The sequence below is a fragment of the Mus caroli genome, unplaced genomic scaffold (genome assembly GCF_978045245.1).
Source record: "Mus caroli unplaced genomic scaffold, Mus_caroli_1 scaffold_16, whole genome shotgun sequence".
NCBI lineage: Eukaryota > Metazoa > Chordata > Mammalia > Rodentia > Muridae > Mus > Mus caroli.
In genome coordinates this window covers 22,802,942-22,820,249 of record NW_028227271.1, presented here as the reverse complement: position 1 = coordinate 22,820,249, position 17,308 = coordinate 22,802,942, and the positions used below count along the sequence as shown (strand labels likewise).

Here is a 17,308-nt window from a genome sequence, read left to right as displayed (position 1 = left end):
CATCGTCGCCATTATAAGATGGCGCCGACATCGCCTGCCTCTGGAGATGAACAAGTGATCCGCGCATGTGCTGGCATTAACCGTTCATGGTGCCAGTTGCCCGCCTGACAACGTCACCTCGGGTGACAAGAATTTGGCCTATAGGGAATCGCCACGTCCGAGGCGAGAGAAATCTCCTATATAAGGGAGGCGGTTTTCGGGCTTGGGGTCTCCGCCTTGTGAAGCTGATGCTCTCCCTCTCAAGACGCATTAAAGCTTGCTACAGAAGGATCCTGTTTATGTGCCGCGTTGTTTCTTGCTGGCGGGAAAATTAGCGCGGGACAAGATACCATACGATTCCACTTACAAGCAGTAGCCAACGTAGTCAAATCCTTAAAAGCAGAAAGTAGGATGGATGATGGTCACCAAGGGCTGGCGAGGGAGAAACGGGGAGTTTACTTTGGGTGTATGAGGTTTGTAAAATGAACACCTCTGGTATCAGTTTTAAAATGTAAGCATATTTCATATGACTATCTTAAAATGGCTAGTGACAAATTTTATGTCATGTGTTTTTAAGTTCACATTAAGAAGACATGTCAGCGCTGAGCGGTGGTGGCACACGCCTTTAATCCCAGCACTTGGGAGGCAGGGGCAGGTGGATTTCTGAGTTCAAGACCAGCCTGGTCTACAGAGTGAGTTCCAGAACAGCCAGGGCTACACAGAGAAACCCTGTCTCAAAAATACCAAAAAAAAAAAAAAAAAAAAAAGACATGTCAGAAAAACTGGTCATATTCTCTGTAGTATTACTGAGTGCTAAAATCATCTCTTAGAGGATACATGAAGCACAGATCAACATTAAAATATAAACATATTTTATACACAGAAAACTTTGTTACCTGCTACAAACCCAACCACGAGATCTTTTCCTGTAGAAGAACGCTGACCTTTGACCCACACTGCTTTGAGGCTATTAAAAGTGTAAAAATAGACAAAATTGGAGCAGCAGAGACTGGAAATAACTGGAAACCATCCTCGGTATGGTGCCAGGCTATGGAAAAAACACAATAAACAAAGTAAAGATCATGAACGAAAGCCATGGGCAATTGCCAGAGAAGCCTGTCAAGGTTTGAATGTAAACCACTCCCCCACAGGCTTATGTATGTGAATGGTTGATACCAACACCTCTACCCACAACTGTTTTAGAAGGCTGTGAAGTCTGTAAGAGGTAGAGCCTTGCAAGAGGGAACAGTCACTGGGGATGGGCCCTGTTCCACTTCCCGTGGAGGTAATGTGATCAGCTGGCATGCCTGATCTATCATGATGGACTGTGAAGTAAGTCAGAATAAACCATCCCTCCCTTCTCTTGCTTGACACAGAACTGAGAGAAGTAAGTAGTATGAAGCCAGGAAGAGTCTGGTTTCTACTGACAATCTCAAGGTATGAGGAGAAAGAGCAGGATATCTGCAGCACCTTGAAAGGTTCTCCCCACAGGTGCTTAGAGCTGCAGGAAGTAGCTAAAGCACACATGGGCCAGAGGAGGCCAGCAGGAAAGAGGGGGACGGTTCATCATACTGTCTAGCCTGACTCTGAACACCTGCATTAAGCAGTTCTTCCCCAGCCTCCAAAGAGTGGGCACTACAGGTACGCACCATTGTACTACCTAGGCACTCATTATTCTTATTGAGAATACATTGGCTCAGTGGTGAAGAGCACTGACTGCTCTTCCAGAGGTCCTGAGTTCAATTCCCAGCAACCACATGGTGGCTCACAACCGTCTAAAATAAGATCTGGTGCTTTCTTCTGGCATGCAGGCAAACTTAAAACAAGAATTAAAATTCACACCTTTAATATCAGCACCCAGGAGGCAAAGGAAGGTGGATCCCTATGAGTTCAAGGTCAATATAGCTTGTCCCAGGCCAGCCAGGGCCTTATAAGGAGACCTTATCTTGAAAAGAAAGTGGAGGGGAGAATATTATTTTTAAAGTGTTAATGTAATGTCATAGAGGTTAAATGCTCTGATGCACATAACGGACAAATAACTGAAAAACGTCATGTGATATGCATGTGTGTGTTAAAGAAGGAAACACAGGGAGAGCAAGTGGAAACGTAAAAATGGTCAATAAAAGGGTAAAGCGGGCAGTAGTGCACTCTACCAATTTCAGTTTTGAAATTGTTTGCAACTCTGAAATTATCTCAAAATACAAATTCAAAGAAATTTAAAAAAGAAGAAAAATAATGCAATCTGTCTGGATGCAACTGATAGGAACAAGCTCTGTGTGTGTGTGTGTCTGTGTGTGTGTGTGTGTCTGTGTGTGTGTCTGTGTGTGTTTGTCTGTGTGTGTGTGTGTGTCTGTGTGTGTGAGTGTGTGTCTATGTGTGTGTGTGTGTGTGTATGTGTGTGTGTATGTGTGTGTGTGTGTGTCTTGTGCAATGTGTGGTGCTACTGGCACTGAAACCAGGCCCTAATATGAGATCAGTGAGCTAAATCCTCAACTCTTGAGCAACAACACTATTGCTTTATTAAACATTAAATTTAGCTGGGCAGTGGAGCCTTTAATACCAGCACTTGGATGGCAGAAGCGGGTGAAATTTTCTCAGTCGGTCTACAGAGTGAGTTCTAGGACAGCTAGGGATACACAGAGAAACCCTGTCTCAAAAAAACCAAAAAAGAAAAAAAAATTCTTAGAAGGTGCCATTAAAAATAATTAATTAATTAAATGGTGGAGGATAGAGAGGGCTTAGCAAGGTAAGGGCATTTGTTGCTCTTGAAGAGGACCTGGGTTTGTATCCCCGGACCCACATGGTGGTTCACAACCATGGGATCCAACACCCTCTTATTGCTTCCTTGAGCATCTGACACACACATGATACACAGACATACATGTAAGGAAAGTACTAACACACAGAAATAAATCTAAAAACAAAACAAAAACCAAACAGATATGTAAGGAATTAAGAATGCATATGGCTCTATATGTCTCGAGCCTCTGAGCAGGGACTTCAAGTCTCACTCAGCATGGAAGTCTTCATATGAGGTGCTCTGATGGAGCTGTGAAACAGGCAGTACTCACAGGCCTTCTTCCTTAATTATCTCCAGGAGCACTGCATGTGTCGTTTTTGACTTTCTTTTCTCGTCGACTGTAAGAATGAAGACAAGTATTATCTGCAGCATCAGCGAGCTTCACCAAAGCTTCACTTCATCTGCATAAACTCACTTGTTCTTTGAATTCCCTACTTTGCCTCAGACCCTCCAGTGTGTCTAGCCAATGGCTTTACTTCCCCAGAGAAAATTCCTTGGGTTTCATCTGTTACTCAGAAAGAATTTTAACTTAAATCCTAATTGCCACAGTAATGCTGAAATGCTATTTCTGGAGTTTTATTAAGCTCTTTCTTAAAATATTTATTTTATTTTTAATTGTATGTTTGTATGTGTGTTTGTGTGTCAGTGTGTGCTTGAGTGCAGGTGCCCTCAGAGGCCAGAAGAGGGTATAGGACTCCTGGAACTGGATTACTGGGAACTGAATTTGGGTCCTCTAGAAGAGCAGTGTATGTTTGTAACCACTAAGCCATCTCTCTAGCTCCATACAGTCCATGTCTCTATCCTTCCTTCCCTATTTCCCTTCCATCCTATGCATGTGTGTCTCTGTGACTTTATGTGTGCCACATGCATGCATGCAGGGAATCTTGGAGTCCAGAGAGCATCAGATCCCCTGGGCCGGCAGGGACAGACAATTGTGAACCTCATGATGTAGGTGCTAGGAACCAAACCTGGGTCCTCTGGACCCATAATGTTGTGAATCCATAAATATTTCTGATGGCTTAGCCAGTTCTCTAGCCTCATATAGTTCTCTGTGTTTCTCTGTGTAGTCCTGGCTGTCCTGGAACTCACTTTGTAGACCAGGCTGGCCTTGAACTCAGAAATCCGCCTGCCTCTGCCTCCCGAGTGCTGGGATTAAAGGCGTGCGCCACCACACCCAGCTATAGTGCTCTTTTTAAAGTCAACATGCATGTTCTCATTTTTATTTCCATACCTTATAAAGGAAACTGACTACTTTCTTCTCTCTTTTAAAAAAAATTTTTGGGGCTGGAGTGATGGCTCAGCGGTTAAGAACACTGATTGCTCTGCCAGAGGTCCTGAGTTCAATTCCCAGCAACCACATGGTGGCTCACAACCATCTGTAATGGGATCAGATGCCCTCTTCTGGGGTGTCTGAAAACAGCTGCAGTGTACTCATAAATAAAAAATAAACTTAAAAAAATTTTTTTTTCTTTTCTTTTCTATGTATGAATGTTTTGCCCTACATGCACTATATGTATGCATGGTGCCCAGGGAAGTCAGAGAGGGTGTTGGATAATCTACAGCTGGAATTACAGATGTTTCAGAACTGCCATGTGGGTTCTGGGAATTGAACCCAGGTCCTCTGTTAGAGCTACAAATGTTCTTAACCTCTGAGCCATCTTTCAGCCTCTACTCTCTTCCTTATGAAAGAGGCAGGGAAACAAAAGCAAAGCCAGGATTAAAGCCCAGATTTTCAGCGTTCTGGCTTTGTGCTGCTTCCTAGCCTTGAATCCCAGGACAACACCCTCATTTCTTGGGCATTGTCACTGAAAACAATATCCACATTTCAATTAACTTCAAATTTCCTGCCCACGCTATAAAATTAATCTGAAAACATAAAAATGTGGAAATGAACCAGTTTCTCTAGAATTAAAATTGGTACCAGTATATCTTATGAAATGGCAAGTTAGTCAGTGCCCATTAAGCGCAATCTGGCATTTACTCAAAAATCACACATCTACCCCTTGATTTGGAAGAAATCTCATAATCCCATAAACTTTATGGAAATTTATCCCATAAAGTTTACAGAAACAAAATGGCTTATGAACAAATCTATTATTACATGGTATTTGCAAGAAAAATAACAAAAAAGTAAAACAACCCAAGACTTCTTTCGCAATAGGGCAAGGGTAAACAGGTTATGGTGCATGCAGACTTGACAACTGGAAGACTGGATAAAGAAAAACACACTGCCAGGCTTGCAGTGCAAAGTTTCAGGGGGAGAGGAGCTGGAGAGAGAGCTCAGCAGTTAAGAGATCTGGCTGTTCTCCCAGAGGACCCAGGTTCAATTCCTAGCATCTACATGGTGACTCACAACCCTCTGTAACTCCAGTCTCAGAAAATCTGGTGCCTTTTCTGGTCTCTGTGGGAATGAGGCGCACATGTACTATACAGACATACATTTGGGCAAAACACTCATATATAAATAAAATCTAAAAAAGAGTATTTTTAAATGCAAGGTCTAGGACAGAGCAGACTGCTTTTTATATGAGTAAGACAGAAAACTCAGAATATAAATCACTTGCTTGTTACTGCATAAAGCCTGAAAGGCTATTCAGGAGACCAGGAAAGGCTGACCGACAGCCTCATGCTTCACTCCTATACATCAGTGGGCTCTAGACTCTGCAACACCCATCACTCTTTTTATTTTGTTCTGCCTCTCTCGTGCTCTCTTTCTTCTTCTTTCTCTGAAACAAGGTCTCAGTACAGCTCCTGTGCTCAAATGGCCCACAGGCCTCAGACTCCCAAGAAGCTAGAACTGTAGGTGTGTATACAGTGACCACCTACACCTGCTATTCTGAAGGATGTCCAAATCGAGAAATCTTGGAGCTGGAGAGATGGCTCAGCACCCATATCAGGTGGCTCACAATCACCTGTAACTCCAAGGACTCCAAAGTTCCAGGCTTCTGAGCTACCTGCACTCATGTGCACATACCCCCAAACAGACACACAATACCACACATACATACAATTAAGAGTAATTTTAAAAACTAAGAGACAAAGAGAGAGTGAAATCTTCCTAGAGATGAAGATACCAAGAAACACCATAGTGTTAACTATGGTGGAGAGGGGTGAAGGTGGATTGGAGGTTTCTCCTTTCTATGTATTTTGCTTTGTGGATCATATAAATATTTGCTTATCTAAAAATTCTAACCACAAACCAGTAGGCAAAGTGTTTAACCTTTGAGTTAGTTTTCAAACTCTATGCAACTTGTGGCATTGGTTCATAATTTCAAGATGAAAAGAAAATAGAAGGAAGGGGAAAAAAGAATTATAGAAAAATGCAAAACCCTGTAGTGGCAGAGGCAGGTTAGGGCGACATGGCTAGATGAGCAGGAATGGCTATTTGTCTCCACTGCTTTCCAGTTTCTATCCTCTTTACAAAACCTTCCTCCCTTAAAAATGCCCAATGTAAGCCTCAACATCACCCTGGAGACAGAGTTCAAGTGGAGCACTTGCCTAGCACATGGGAAGCCCGGGTCTGGCTGCCTACTGTAAAAGCCATGGAAGTTTAGAAAGAATGGCAATGGCTTGAGATTACAAATGTAAGAAGCCCTTTGGTCTCTCAGATTAGAAATGGCTAATCCCAGGGCTCATCCACTATGAGTCTTCTAAGAAACTGAAGGCTGGTAGCCAAAGGGCAGTCCTTCTTGTCAGGCTCTGATGTCTCCAAGGGGGCACCCTCGTGTGAATGATTGAGGTGGAAAAATCAGGAAAGCTGAAGCTGACTAGGCCAGTTTCCCTGTGTGTCTGTCTCTTGTAGCAGCTCCTCACTTTGTCCCAGTACTGATTCCTTTACCAAGCCTGCCAGTACCCGACCTTGGGGCTGACTCTCTTAGGATATATTTTGTTTTCCACGGTGAACTCTGCTCAGACTTGTTTGGTGGGCATTACACTGCAGTGCCCAGACACCAGTGGTATAAGTGCAGTCCCAATTCCACTGCCCACTCACCCATCATGCAGTACATGGTCCTAGTTTGGAAATCTATCACACGGAAACATAGAGAGTACATTTCTCATCTGCCTTTCTAATAACTGCTAAAGAAAAAAAAATACCTTTTTTCATGTGTGGGCTTGCTACATGATAAAATCAGTGAGATGGATTTCAGAAGGGCAGATGTCTTGGGGTACTGCCATGAGTAAAAGCTGTATGTAATCACTTTCTAGTGTGAGGAAATTCACCCTTGGCTTAACCCTTCAGGCCACCCTTTTTCTCTTCTAAGAGCCTGAAGAGCCTTGGTATTGAAGACTGTTTCTTAAGTAATCGCGTCAGTTTATAATAGAAACTGCTCCCATACACTTATTCCAACCTTTCTGACTACACATTGGGGAATTCCCTCTGTGGAATTTTCGACAGGTGACCCTCTTATTTACTTTTAACTTAAGTTGCCACAACTATCCTTGGAGAACAATATGGGGGTGAACACTCCGTGGCCAAGCACTAGTCTAGTTGCTGTACAAAGCTTGTTCACCCCCAGTTCGGGAAGAGAAGGAGTAGGGATCAGATATTTAAGTCAGGTGCAGAGCTATAATGCAAGAGCTTTAGAGGTGGAGGCAGGAGGATGAGCCATGGTTAGGCTAGATAGTGAGTTTGAAGCCAGTTGGGCTATATATAACCCTGTCACAAAACCAAGCAAGCAAGCAAGCAGACAACAGCAGTATGTAGGCAGAATATCCTTATCTTGGTGCAGTATGGAGTAGAAAATGTTTCCCAACATCAAAGGATCAATACATGAGATCATTACTTACCCTGAAGCCGAAGTCTAGCAGTATCCAAGGGGAAGAACACTGTCATGGCAGTCACACTTCCCTGCAAAGTTTAAAAAGGGCTTTAGCCATTATAGTAAATGAACATGGGCCACAACTTTAAAAAGATGGGTGTGGTTTTTCTTTATGTCGACATGCACGTCTGTCTGTGCATTATTTGCACGCCTGGTATAATGTGGAGGCTAGAAGAGGATGTCAGATTCCCTGGGACTGGAGTTCAGATGCTTGTGAGCTGGTATGTGGGTCTGGGAACTGAACTACAATAGCAGTGGGCTGAATTAAAAAAAAAAAAAGATTTATGTATATGAGTGCTCTGTCTACATATTTGTCTGCACACCAGAAGAGGGCATCAGATTCTATTACTATAGATGGTGGTGAGCCACAATGTGGTTGCTGGGAATTGAATTCAGGACCTCTGGAAGACCATCTGGAAGCCATCTCTCTAGCCCCACCCAGACTGCAATTTTTAAACGATCAAAAACTCATAAGTAATGTTTGGCTGTGGTACTTTGCATCTGCCCCCATCAACTGCTAAGAACATGGCTCACAGAATCAACAGACTGGAACTCCTAGAAACTTGAGAGATCAGGGGACCTGTAGGGTCTGACCCAGGTCCTCTACTATACATGCTATGGCTAAATAGCTTGGTGTTCTTGTGGAAATCCTAACAGTGGGAGCAGGGGCTGTCCTTGACTCTCTTGCCTACTCGTAGGACCCGTTCCCCTCTACTGGGTTGCCTTGTTCAGCCTTGATGTAATGGTATATGACTGGTCTTACTGTAGTTTGTTATGCTGTGTTTGGTTGATGTCCCTGAGAGGGCTGCTCTTCTTGGTCTGAGGGAAAAGAGGAGAGGAGAGGGGGGAAGGAGGGAAACTGCTGTTGGGATGTAATATATAAGAGAAGAGTAACATAATACTACAAATAAAAACTGCACACCACATCTAATATAACATGCTTGAATCAAAATAAAGATATATTATGTAACATTAAAAAAAAAACAACTAATTGGTGCTATCAGTTAAATTAAATTCTTACCAAATAAACACAGTACTTCAATCTATTGGGATTATCCACATATAAAATTGAATTATTAGGTACTTGGTATTTTCCAAAAGAAATATCTTTTGTTTCTCTGATACTGAAAAAGAAACAAATCTATAGTACATTTGAAGACAGCAGATAAATGGAGTTTTGACTTTTTTTCAGGTCAGTTGCTACTACAATGCCTCTGATACTCCCCCAAATCAAAACAGTTGATAATAAAAAAATATTGTCTAAGTTGGATATGGTAGCACAGTCTTTTATTTCAGAATCCAGAGGCAGACAGATCTCTATGAATTTGAGGCCAGCTTGGTCAAGGCTACATGGCAAGACCTTGTCCCAAAAGACCAGTATGTGCATGTGTGTGATACTTCCTAGAGCAGCGTTAATACAGTTCCTCATGTTGTGGTGATCTCCATCCATAAAATTATTTCTGTTGCTACTATAAGTGTAATTTTGCTACTTATGAATTATAATGTAAATATCTGATATGCAGGTGGTTTTAGTTGACCCGTGAAAGGGTCGTTCAATACCCCCAAAAGGGGTCTTGACCAGGGGCTGAGAACCACTGCCTTGAAAAAGAAACATAGCTATTGCAATGTCTTGCTTTTTATTTCAATAAACCTGCACTGGCCTACCTTACAGATGATAAACAGGTATGGTTTTAAGCTACTTGGTAGGCATGGTCACATTTGTTATGTAGAAACAGAAAACTGATACAACAGAGGATAAACCCTGGGAGGCAGAAGGAAGTCCTGTAGTACCTTTCACAGCAGTCAGGGAATCCCAGTCCAGCTTCTGGACTTCCCTAAGGTGACCTGAAATATGCAGGTAGCATAGGAAGCTAGCTAGCTAGAATACCAGCCTGACTTATCATCCCTGGAGACCAGCAGCAATAAATAAACAGAACTCAAAGGAGAGGACACACACACACACACACACAGAGCAGAGAAAGCGCTCCCCTATGTTTTGTTAGAAACATGAATGTGAAGCTTAAAACTTGAATGCTGAGATGGGAGTTTCTGATTACAGCAATACAGTGTCGTAGGCCACATGCTGCTAATTATCCAGAAACCCTGAATAAAATATAACAAACACCCTTCTGCTTACTGCAATGCACTAGAAAGTACAGGAGAGCCCTGGAGGGCTACAGATTAGCCATCCACAGGGTTAAGCAGGTTCTTGTATTCCAGGGGCTGCAGGAGCTTTGTGTCTTGCTTTGCTTTTAAAACTGAGGTAAAATCCGTACAGTACAACACTAACCATTGTAGAGTACACCTTAAGGGCTGGGATGCACTGGGCTGCTGTGTGTGTTTCCTCATCAAGAAACACAAAGGGCTGCTTTCACATGCACTGTTACCTGCAACAAAATATTCTACTTGCACGCCTTACACTGAGTCACACAAACACATTATTTTCAGAATCTGAATTAAATTTCTCTAAATAGATTTATATTCTTCCTGAGAACAATTTGTTCAGTTATACAGAATGAGAAGACACAGATGAGAAGCAGGCATGATGTACCACACTGTTGTGCCAGAGGCATAAAATAAACCCACTGAGTCCCACAGAATTCTAACTATCTGAGTAGGAGTGCTATTGCAGACAATAATTACAATTCACAAGAATCTATTTCTAGAGAAATCTATTTCAGAGATTTCGTTCTCTTACCAAGACCATTTTGAATTATAACATTCTGTGTTAGGAGAACAAGTAAACTCCTATGCTGCACTGGCACTTGAAGCCAGTAGGTCCCTACAGCTGGAAAGTCAAGAGCCCAGGCAGCCCAAAGGCAGAGTGGCAGAGGCAGGGTGTAAGCACCCAGACTCCACCAAATACATATACACCTTCTTTCACTTCTTTTTTATTAAAAAGAAAAAGTATTACATTTGTGTGCTTGCGCACGAGTGCATGTCTGTGTGTGTGTGTGTGTGTGTGTGTGTGTATGAGAGAGAGAGAGAGAGAGAGAGAGAGAGAGAGAGAGAGAGAGAGAGAGAGAGAATGAGACTTGTGGGGGGGTCAAAGGACAATTAATGGAGCAAGGTCATCAGCCCAGGCATTAAGCACCTTTACCCACTGAGTTATTTCAGCAGCCCTTGATTTTTTTTACCCCCTCTTTATTTGTAAGTGTGCGAATGTACACCAACACGTGTGTGGATGCCCACCAAGGCCAGATAAGGCATCAATCCCCTAGAGCTGGAGTTGTAGGTGGTTGTGAGCTGCCTAATCCGGTCCTAAGAGCAGCAAGTGCTCTTGACCTGAATCATCTCCCCAGCCTCACACAGATGACTTACTTTCATTTGTTTATTTTTTTAGACAAGTCTCATGTAGCCGTTGGCTGGTCTGGAATTCTCTAGGTAAACCAGGCTAGTCTTGAACTCAGTGAACTGCCATCCTCTGCCTCCTGAGTGCTGGGATCACAGATGTGAGACACTACATGTACCCAGCTCTCTTTGTTCAGGGTTAGTTTGTTGTTGTTTTGTTCTGATCCTCCTGCCTCGGATCTACAGTGATGGCACTGAGGGTGTACACCACCATGCCTGTACTGGCTGGTTCTGTGTGTCAACTTGACACAGGCTGGAATTATCACAGAGAAAGGAGCTTTAGTTGGGGAAGTGCCTCCATGAGATCCAGCTGTGGGGCATTTTCTCAATTAGTGATCAAGGGTGGGAGGGCCCCCTGTGGGTGGGGCCATCCCTGGGCTGGTAGTCTTGGGTTCTATAAGAAAGCAGGCTGAGCAAGCCAGGGGAAGCAAGCCAATGAGTAACATCCCTCCATGGCCTCTGCATAAGCTCCTGTTTCCTGACCTGCTTATGTTCCAGTCCTGACTTCCTTTAGTGATGAACAGCGGTGTGAGATGTGTAAGCTGAATAAACCCTTTCCTCCCCAACTTGCTTCTTGGTCATGGTGTTTGTGCAGGAATAGAAACCCTGACTCAGACAATGCCCAACCACATACAACATTTAACTTCACTCTGCCCCTCACAGAAGCGCACATGATGCACACAGATGCCACTATGCCTAACTGTAAATACTTAAAACAAACAAAAACAAAAAACAAAACACACATGAAAGAGGGCCTGGGGATGTGGCTCAGATGGGAGAGTTGGCACAGCCATTCCTACTGGAAACAGCGAGAGTTATGAAGCCAGCACAGCTGCTGGACACAGTTCCAGCAAAGCTGAGTGGATCGCTACAGTCACTGTCCTCCTATCTCTAGCTTTTGGTCTCTGCGTGTTGCATTATTGGGAATTTTCTGCATTATGATTCATTTTATGTCTTTTCCTGAGAAAAAAAATATGTCTGAATTCTTTTAGGAACATCCTAAGATTAGCTTTGTCTGGCCACTATTTAGAACTCTTCCTTATGCCCTGAAGATCGATAAGCACATAGCTTAATGAGGCTATTACTCCAGGAATCTGCTTGGGGTATCTGCCCCTGAGCTAACTCCAAACAGTATAATTGGTACAGGGTAAACAGTTGACTGGCCAGGAGGATAGGGTACAGATTCAAGATACACACACACACACACACACACAAACACACACACGCTTAGAGCTCTCTTTTTCTACTTTATAGCCTAGATGATCAAACATGTAGTTAAAAAAAAAAGTTAGTTATTAGTATTTGCTACTCATAAGAAAGCTGGTTCAAGCCGGGCGTGGTGGCACATACCTTTAATCCCAGCACTCGGGAGGCAGAGGCAGGCAGATTTCTGAGTACGAGGCCAGCCTGGTCTACAGAGTGAGTTCCAGGACAGCCAGGGCTGTACAGAGAAACCCTATCTCAAAAAAACAAAAACAAAAAAACAAAAAGAAGGCTGGTTCAGACATTTTTTTGTTTGTCTGGAGTGCTTTCAAACAGCAAACACACCAACCTAAAATAAAAACTGCCTGTCATATAATAAATGCATGCGGGCTGGAGAGATGGCTCAGTGGTTAAGAACACTGACTGCTCTTCCAGAGGTCCTGAGTTCAATTCCCAGCAACCACATGGTGGTTCACAACCATCTGTAACAATTCTGGTGTATCTGAAGACAGTAAGGACACACTATAGTGTGCTCATATACATTAAGTAAATAAAATCTTAAAAAAAAAAAAAAAAAAACAACAAAGATTTTAAAAAATGCATGCTTTGGGGGCTGGAGAGATGGCTCAGCGGTTAAGAGAACTGACTGCTCTTCCGAAGGTCCTGAGCTCAAATCCCAGCAACCACATGGTGGCTCACAACCATCTGTAATGGGATCTGATGCCCTCTTCTGGTGTGTCTAAAGACAGCGACAGTATACTCATATAAATAAAATAAATAAATCTTAAAGTAACTTTAAAAAAAATGCACGCTTTGGAGGAGACATTCTTTAGAGTCATTAAAAGTTATAGGGCTAACAGTAAGAATAAAATCTGTTCTGTTTGTATTTCTAAATGTGACTGAACTGTAACCCTGGACATGCAATGACAAGTCACACATACATTCAGTACCACTCAGATACTCACTAGTTTGTCTCTGTTCTGGGAAGCTTGTGTAGATAAAGAAGCACCTGGCTGCTAGCAAGTCAGAGTCAGAGCTGCTAACTTCCCAACCTGCCTCCCCCAACTCCTTACTTCCTCTGCAGGCTACCATGTCAGCAAGGACCCTCCAACTCTGCATTCCGTGCTGAGAAACGCCCCCAGCAGAGAGTGACTGCCTAGCATGCACAAAGCTCTAGGCTGGATCCTCAAGATCACATAAACTGTGTGTAATCGTGTAGGCCTGTAATCAGCCTGGGCTATAAGACTTTGTCTCATAAATAAATAAATAAATAAATAAATAAATAAAAATGCAAATAAGGTGTGTGTGAGGGAGGTGGAGGGAAGGCTCAGAGGTTGAGAGCACTGGCTGCTCTACCAGACGATCAAAGTTCGACTCCCACCACCCACATGGCAGCTCAAAACATCTGTAATTTCAGTTCCTGAGAATCCAAGATCCTCTTTGGATTCCACAAGCACTAGGCATGCACTAGGTACATACATTCAGGCAAAACACCCTACATATAGAAATAAGTAAATAAAACCTCTTTTTTCTTTTCTTTTCTTTTTTTCCAAGACAGGATTTCTCTGTAACTCTGGCTGTCCTAAAACTTGTTTTGTAGATCAGGCTATCCTTGAACTCAGGGATCTGCCTGACTCTGTCTTCCAAATACTAGGATTAAAGGCGCGTGCCACCACCATTCAGCTGTAATGGGTATAAACAATCTTTTTAAAAAGATGAGAGGGCTAAGTGTGATGATTCCTACCTGTGTTGTAGCTCTTGGGAGGCTAAGGAGGAGAACGGTTATGAATTGGAGATCAGCCTGGCTATTCCGAATACTGAGAATAATATGCTCTGGGAGTTCTCAGGGAATGATCTGGAGAACGCTGACCGCCTCTAAGGCCTTCCTAGGAGTCTGGATGATGGAAACTATGGATTATAAGGCACCCATGTAGAGGTGAGAGCACAACTTGCAGGAGTTGATTTTCTGCTCACTCATGCTGTAAGGCTTGGCAGCAAGGGCCTGTATCTGCTGAGCCATCTTGCTGGCCCCAAACCTGTTGATCCTCCTGCCTCCACCACCTGAGTGCTGGGAATACAGGAACATACTATCATGCCTGTCTCAAAATTATTTTCAGAAGACTTATTACAAAGTAATAAGACAAAAGCCGGGCGTGGTGGCGCACGCCTTTAATCCCAGCACTCGGGAGACAGAGGCAGGCGGATTTCTGAGTTCAAGGCCAGCCTGGTCTACAAAGTGAGTTCCAGGACAGCCTCAGCTATACAGAGAAACCCTGTCTCAAAAAACCAAAAAAAAAAAAAAAAAAAAAAAAAAAAACAAAGTAATAAGACACAACTTGCTTTCAAAAATTCTTATTCTTCAGTATGAGGGGAATTTTCCACTCGTTACATGTGTTCTTGCAAACAGAAAAAGGACTCACATAGTCCAACATCTGCAGATACACAAGTACCTCCTCTAATCTTTAGAAAATTATAACCTAAAAATGTTTTTGTGACATGTAATGGATATATTTTTAAAATTTCCCAGTTTGCTTGCTTTCTAATATGGAGGTTTTGGGCTTTTTTTGTTTGTTTTTAACAGTACAGTTTCAAGTAGCCCAGGATGCCCCTGAACTATATCTACAAAGCCAAGAATAATTTTGAACTCTAGATATGCCTGTCTCCACCTTCTAAGTGCTGGAACTTCAAAGGTGAACCTTTATACTTTGCTGAGAATGCAGTAATTATTAAGTGAATAAAGTGGTCCTGGGATCAGTTTGAAAAGCATTCCTTTAAATATGAAAAATATAACATTAATAACATATTATATTATCTCCAAGCAATCACTTGTAGTATTGCTTTCCCCAGATCTTGTCATATCAATGGAATACAAACCAGCAGATGACATGACCCTATCTCTTTATGGCCCAATACCTCAACCAGAAAAACTCTCTAGGCACCTACTAAATGGTTTCATTGTTTTTCTGTTTTGTTTTGTTTGTTTTGAGATGGGGTGTCTCTCTGTAGGTGGGGTATCTCTATGTAGCCTTGGCTATCCAGGAACTCACTATGTAGACCAGGCTGGCCTTAAACTCTGAGATCTGCCAGTCAATGCCTCCCTAGTGCCATGACTAAAGGTGTGCATCACCATGTCCAGCCACTTAATGGGTTTTTTAGTGACAAATGGGATATGATGACATAAAATTATATTTTGGTTGGTGATGCAAAAGTGAATGCTTGGTCCTCACCCCAGGCTGCTGGCATACACCTGCTCATAAAACCCTTGGAAAGGCATCTAATACCCTTTCAGTGTATTGGAAGGGTAAAAGATTGCTCAGCAGGTAAAAGAGTGATTTCAGTCACAGTACCTAAGTCTGGTGGCTCACAATGGCCTGTGACTCCACCTCCAAGGGATCTGATGCCCTCTTCTGGCCTTTGTGGGCACCTGGCATGTTCGAGTGCACAGACTTACACGCAGGAAAAACACTCATACATAAAATAGTAATAACTAAAAATTAAGAAATCATGAAGATTTACATTTCTGTCTTATCTAAGAGTTATGTGGTTCTAGTTCTAAGACTTAGGTCTGTGGTTCATTTTGTGTTCATTTTTGTTTATGGCTGAAGTACGTGTGAATGTTACCTCTGCCATTTACTGAAGGGACTACTACTGTCTCTTCACTGAGTTCAGGAGCCTTGTAGAAAATCAAGAGAATTCTGAAGATTTTGGATTCTCAATACTATTCTGTTGATCTGCGTGTCTATCCTTGTATCAGTAATCTTTTGATTGCTTAGCCTTGTAGCACTTGAACCCAGAGGGAGAAGTCCAATTTTATTCTTTCTCAAGATTGCTATGGCATCTGTCTTCTGATTTTTGTGAAAAGCAAGCTGGAATTTTGGTAGGATTGCTATGAATCTATGAAGCCACATGGGAAGTGCTATAGCAAGTCTTTCAAACCACTAACACAGCATCTTTTTCCACCTGTTCTGGTCTTCAGTCTAATTCAGTGGTAGCCTAGTCTTCAGTACAGTCATAAGTTTTAATATCACTATACTATTATTACTCAGCTCTAAATACTGTTTCCATTATGATTTCTTCTCATACCCACATATTAGTCAGAAACATGTTTTTACAAGGGCACAGCGTTCTGTGCCTTCAGGCTTTCCTACCTGGGAAGTCTAGATGGAGGAGCCCTGGAGTTTAACACTAGAAGAATAAGGAGATGGGGAAGAGGAGAAGAAATGCATCTTGGGGGCTGGCATTTGCTACTAAGCCTGGCAATCATGAGAGTTCATGCCTGGTACTCATATGATAAAGGGAAATTGTCCTCTGATCTCCACACAACTGCCATGGTGCACAGGCACACATATACACATAACACTATAAATAACCTTAAAGAAATATATTTTTTATTTTTATAGCCCAGTAAATAAAATATATTTCTCCCTACCTTCTTTCCAGGTTGTATTTTGTCTGTTTGTTTTGAGATAGTCTCCTATACTCCAGGCTGGCCTTAAATTCACTCTGTAGTTGAAGACAACCTTAGGCTTCTGACCCTTCTGCCTCTGCCTCCCAAGCGCTGAGATTACAGCTGTGCACCACCACCTGAGCTCCACCCCTAGCAAACAATTCTTAAAACTGTGCTGTGTTTGGCTTGAAAAGACGTGTTCTGCATAAAGTTCTGTATTTGTCTACTAGATCAAATGTGTTAAATGCATTATTCCTCATTCCAAGTACCTTCTAGTTCATCTAGAAGATAAAACATGAGATCACTGGCTATGAGTGAAGCAGTAAGAAGGATTCCAGAAAGGAAGAGGACGCCTCACTTCCTTTGGGTTTCTTCTTCTCCTTCTTTTTATTTGAGAGGGGAGTGCTGGAGATTAAACTTGGGCCACTGAGCATGCTCAACACATACTTACTTTCTGAACCTGGATAAAAATAATTTATTTGCAAGAACAGACCCAACTTACGGCTGTAATATTCCATAAGGTCACAAGTGTTACCCACAACTGTCTCATGAGGACCCTGAGGGTGAGGTGTTACTGTCGGTCTCATAACTTGGTAAACCCAAGTTCAGAAAGAAAGTTAGCCACCATGACACAGAGCTAGGCATTACTCCAAAACCTTCCAGCTGGTATACCGCATTTACTTCCTTAAAAAGAGGAAAGAGAGAGTC

At 42.5% G+C, this 17,308-nt stretch overlaps 1 protein-coding gene across 2 annotated transcripts in view; it reads right to left on the bottom strand.

Annotated features, from left to right (window-relative positions):
- The window catches only part of Slc25a17 (solute carrier family 25 member 17), a 57,963-nt gene that overhangs the window by 33,005 nt on the left and 7,650 nt on the right, over nucleotides 1–17,308 (bottom strand). For both annotated transcript variants that reach the window (XM_021183911.3, XM_085831773.1), the window contains 3 exons: nucleotides 7,568–7,628; nucleotides 3,051–3,117; nucleotides 876–1,027 (listed from right to left, as the gene is read on the bottom strand). In XM_021183911.3, coding sequence (XP_021039570.1) covers nucleotides 876–1,027; nucleotides 3,051–3,117; nucleotides 7,568–7,628 — 280 coding nt within the window. The remainder of the gene's footprint in view (nucleotides 1–875; nucleotides 1,028–3,050; nucleotides 3,118–7,567; nucleotides 7,629–17,308) is intronic.